Source organism: Sus scrofa, chromosome 15 (assembly GCF_000003025.6).
Source record: "Sus scrofa isolate TJ Tabasco breed Duroc chromosome 15, Sscrofa11.1, whole genome shotgun sequence".
Lineage (NCBI taxonomy): Eukaryota > Metazoa > Chordata > Mammalia > Artiodactyla > Suidae > Sus > Sus scrofa.
The window spans coordinates 136,028,668-136,033,274 of NC_010457.5; the positions used below are offsets into that span (position 1 = coordinate 136,028,668).

General features: G+C 63.2%; 1 protein-coding gene across 1 annotated transcript; it reads right to left on the minus strand.

Moving 5' to 3' along the window:
* On the minus strand, positions 726 to 3,901 carry GBX2 (gastrulation brain homeobox 2). Its single transcript, XM_003133755.5, has 2 exons — positions 2,928 to 3,901; positions 726 to 1,927 (listed from the first exon to the last, which is right to left on the minus strand). Exons 1-2 carry the CDS (start codon positions 3,448 to 3,450, stop codon positions 1,404 to 1,406), a joined length of 1,047 nt encoding a protein of 348 aa, XP_003133803.1. The 5' UTR covers positions 3,451 to 3,901; the 3' UTR covers positions 726 to 1,403.

The window sequence follows — 4,607 nt, forward strand, 5'->3', positions numbered from 1 at the left end:
CTGGCCGCATCCCTCGCCACCCGAGGCGCGGGGGATGCACAGCTCTCCGCTCTCCCCTTCCCCCGCGGACCCGTCCCCAACTGGCCGGCGCTCCTCGGGGTGGGGCGGTGGTCGGGACCCGCCCCCCTCCGACCCCGCCCGGAGAGGGAGGTGCCCGGCCGGCGGGCTCTTACAGGCCGCCTCCGCCTCCGAGCTGAGCGCTGCCGGGAAGCCCAGCTCCGCTCGCAGGGTTTCTGCTCCTGTCGGAAGATCACGCCCAGAGCCTGATTTATGGGCGCTCGGCCCTGCCCCGCGAGCAAGCCCCGCTTCTTTTCGGGCCTCGGTTGTTTGCAAGGAAACGCGTTCCCTCTCGGCTGCAGTCGGTTTAGAGAATCAGGGATTTGTGCAAAGGCACCAGCACCCGCATTCACTTGCCCTGCTCTGGCGCCCGCCTCCTCCTCTGGCCGAAGGTTGCCGGCCTCCACGGTACGGGTTAGTCTGAGCAGAGGGGAAGACGTTAGGTTTCTAAAGTGAGAATTCGGTTTTCGCAAATGGATAAGCTAATTGGAGCTTTTGCCCTCCTATCTAAAACCTGGCGGCTCAAAGTGCTGTGTGGCTCATGGCCAGCCGGCTTGAGGAGGCCCTGGACAGGGGACGTTTATCCAGTCCTGGTCTCAGACCAGCCCCCTGGACTCATGCTGCCTCGGCCTCCCTACCAAGACATACTTAGGAGACCCAAGAACTGGTCTTTCCCCCGCCCTCTCTCTCCTTTTTATTATTCACAAGACTGAGATTGTTTTAATGTCATAACTTATAGGAAAATAAGCTACATTGAAATAAATTAAACACAACGGAGACGTGCTTCAGACATGGCCAAAGAGGAGATGCAACCTCGGCAAAGAAAGCCAGGCAAAACCAAAGCAAAGCGAATTTCCAGGCTGCCCCAAAACGTCTGCTTTTCAGTCAACTAAAAATGCCAGACTAGAAACAAACAAACAAAAAAATAAGTGTAGACCCCAGTGTTTGTTCTTGCACGTCATGTTTACCTTTGGAAAAGTATGGAAAGGTGCGTGGCAGGTTACAGCAGAGGTTTTGTTTTCTTCTGGAATGTGGGTAGAGGATGTGACTGAGTAGTTTGTTTCTATAACTTTCAAAATACTGCAGCTGAGATCCAGTCTATATAGATATCTATGTACAAAGTAGGATAGTATAATAAATATTTAGTGTGCCTTCAGGTGTACGGTAGCCCCTTCGAAAGCAGTCTTTTAAGCCTGTTTAATGAATATACTCTCAATTTGCTTGGGATGTCCAAAGCTGGGGGGGGGGGGGTGGCTGTGAGTTTTGCTTCAAACACGGTGGAGTCCACCATGGGTTCCCTCGGCCGCTGTGGCTTCTGCACGCTGGTCCTGGCCTTCCCTGGGCCCTCAGGGTCTGGCCTGCTCCAGCTGCTGATGCTGACTTCTAATGGCGAACCTGCTGACATGGACGGGGATGGGGACGACGATCTTGGGGTTCCTGGAGGGCTCCCCTGTCTTGGAGTTGGCATTGCCAGCCTTCACCCGTTTCCATTTGGCCCGGCGGTTCTGGAACCAGATTTTCACCTGCACCTCGCTGAGTTTGAGGGCGTGAGCGATCTGCGAGCGCTCGGTCAGCGAGAGGTACTTTTTGCAGTGGAACTCCTTCTCTAGCTCCAGAAGCTGCTCGCTGGTGAAGGCAGTCCGCCGCCGCCGGTTCTTGCCCGTGGACGTGGTGCTGCCCGCGGCGCCGCCGCTCGGCGGGGTCTCCTCCAGCGCGTGGCCGGGGTCTTCCTCCTTGTGAGCAGTCTGGCCAGTCAGATTGTCATCCGAGCTGTAGTCCAGATCGCTCTCCAGCGAGAAGCTCTCCTCCTTGCCCTTCGGGTCGTCTTCCACCTTTGACTCGTCTTTCCCCTGCCCTCTGACAGCCCCGACTGAAAGCAAAACCAAACGGCGTTTTATTGCGTTTCGCACACTGGCCGGCCTTTCCCTGCCCGCCGCCACCCCGGCCTCTCCCTCCCTCAGCGGACTGTCTCCCTACGACATTAACACATTGTGATTTCCTGGCCTTTGAGGGGTGGAGAAGGGGAGGGGGCGTGAGAAAGCTCAAGGGAGAGGAAGAGACAGTACCGGCGACGGCCCTTTGCCCAGAACCATCACTCAAGGGGCCGCCGGGCCTCCGCTGCACCCTTCCAGCCTCCCGCAGCTTAAGGCAGAAGGCACGGGAGGCCCGAGGCCCGAGAGAGCGTCCCCTTTGTCCCCGGGATGGGGGGCGGGTGAGGGTGCTGCCTCACCACACACATACACCTCAGCAGTGAAAATTCGCTGAACCTCAGTGGCATCGCAGCCAGAGTGGGGCCGGAGGGAGGGGCAGATCCCAGATCGTGTCTTCTTTGAGACAGATGGTATTGGTCAAAGGGAAGTTCTGTAGCCCAAAGAAAAGTTCCCGGCAGACGCCCCAGCACGCACACGCGGACGCACAGCCTCCTAGGAATCCGATTCCCCCAGACAAGTCGCAAGCCGGGGAAAGGGGTCTCATAGGTCTGGGCGCCCCTGGGCCCACGCACTGCAGAGATGCGCAACCCAACCCGCCTCCCTTTAAGGCAGAAACCTACCCGGGACCCCAGGCCACAGCTCGGGGCGGGGAGGGTGCAAGACTCGGCCAAACTCGCCGGCAGACAGATTTGCCGCAAAGTGCAGCAGCTGGCCGGGGGCGCGAAATGCCCTCCCCCGCTTGTTGCCTGCCTCTAAATGCCCCCCCGGAGGCCTCGTGGCGCAGCTCGGCTGCATCTTCCCGCTCCTCAGGCCGGGGTAGCCCGGGTGAGGGTCGGGCAGGGGCTCGGCCTCGCCCCCTCTGCCCCTCGGGAACACTGAGCGGGCGCGCCCCCGCCCCCTCCCGCCCCCGCGCCGGGGTGGCGCGCGCCGCCGACTCACCAAGTGACGCCTGCACTGCCTCGGCCGCGGAGAAGGCAAGCAGCGAGCCCTCCTTGGCCAAGAAGCCTTTGCCGTCCTCCGCGTCGGCTTGCAGCGCCTCCGCCTTGTCGAAGTTGCCGCCACCGGGCAGCGGCTGTGGCGCGAACTTGCGGGCGCCCGCCGCCTCCTGGTGCTGAGGAGACGCGGAGAAACCGCCGGGCAGCGTGGCCATGAGCGTGGAGGTGAGCGCCATGCCCTGCGCCAAGCTGGAGCAGAAGCCGGTGGGCAGGCTGGGGATCTGGTGGTGGGGGTGCGCGGGCGGCAGCGCGGGCTGCAGCGCGGCCTGGGGCAGCGCGGGAGGCGGCGGCGGCGGCGGCGGCAGCACCACCGGCCGGTAGGGCATGAACATGGGGTAGCCGGTGTAGACGAAATGGCCGGGGCTGGGCTGCGGCGGGCTGCCGATCAGCGAGTCTATGCTGAAGGCGGTACTACTCCCCAGCGGGCGCTGCATCATCATCAGCGACGGCGGGAACGCTGCGCTCATAGACGCGCTCGGGAGAGGCCCGCGAGAGGCGAAAAGTCCCTGCGCCGCGCCGCCACCGGGAAGCCCGCCGGGTGCCGGGAGCACAGCCGGGCGCACCGGGCAGGGACCGACTGGGACCTGGAGAGCAGATGCCCCTCAGTCCTGGGCCCGCTGCATGCCCGGCGGGGGCGGACGCGGGCGATGCACGGGGTGAGGCCGTGCGCCCCGGAGCGGAGTGGGCGCCCGGGCCCCGTGGGCTCGTCGGAGCCGCTGCCCGCCGTTTGCCCGTCGGAGCCCGCGCGCGGCGCGTCCAGGGCCCTAGAGCCCGGCTCTCAGCTGTCGGTGCGTCCGTCTGTCCGTCCGGCTGTCGGTTGCCTCCCACCCGCCTCCGGGGAGGGCGCGAAGCTGGCGCACTTGTCTTCCGCGGGCGCAGCCAGCACCTTTAAATCGCGCTCCTCTTTCTCATTCACATTTTGCCTGCTGCCGGGCCAGGCTCCTCTCACGTGGGCTCGGGAGCCGCCGCCTATTGGCCGCTCCAGGGGGAGGCGGGGCGAAAGCGGGGCTCCGCCCCTTCCACCCCGGCTGGCCGCTAGCTGACTGTGGGCGCCACCAGCGCGGCGCGCGGGCCTGAGAGCTGGAGCTGGTGCGCCTGACCAGCGCCGCGCAAACTTGAAAGGGGCGGTTTGCACCTCCAGGGCTCGAAACTCAGGGCTCGCCAGCCTCATCGAGGCCGCCTCCAAGGGCACATTTCGGGACTAGCGCCAGCCTCGGCCAAAGCGCGGGCATTTTATTTCTTTTATACAGGCGCTGGAAAAAGCCTACTGGCGGTTCACCCTACAGCTGGGTGCTGCTGCTGCGCTTGGGGTCCAGGCGAGGTTCCTGGAGTTGGGGGCAAGATCCTGCCCTCGCAGATCTGCCCCTAGGGCGCCGGCCGGGAGCTAGCAGTCCCTGGCTGCCGCGGGAAACCCACCGGGGTTGCTCCCTGCGCCGCCGCCTTACCGGCGGCGCGGGGAGGCTGCTGGTTCTCCCATCCCGAGCTGGGCCCTCCCGTGAGCTATCCCTTCTCATTTTTCATGACATTCTTAATCATCACACCTATTTACACACTTTGCCTGCGCGCACCAAAATAACAGCCACGATAATTATGATAATAAAGCGAGTCTTTTATCTGCTCCATC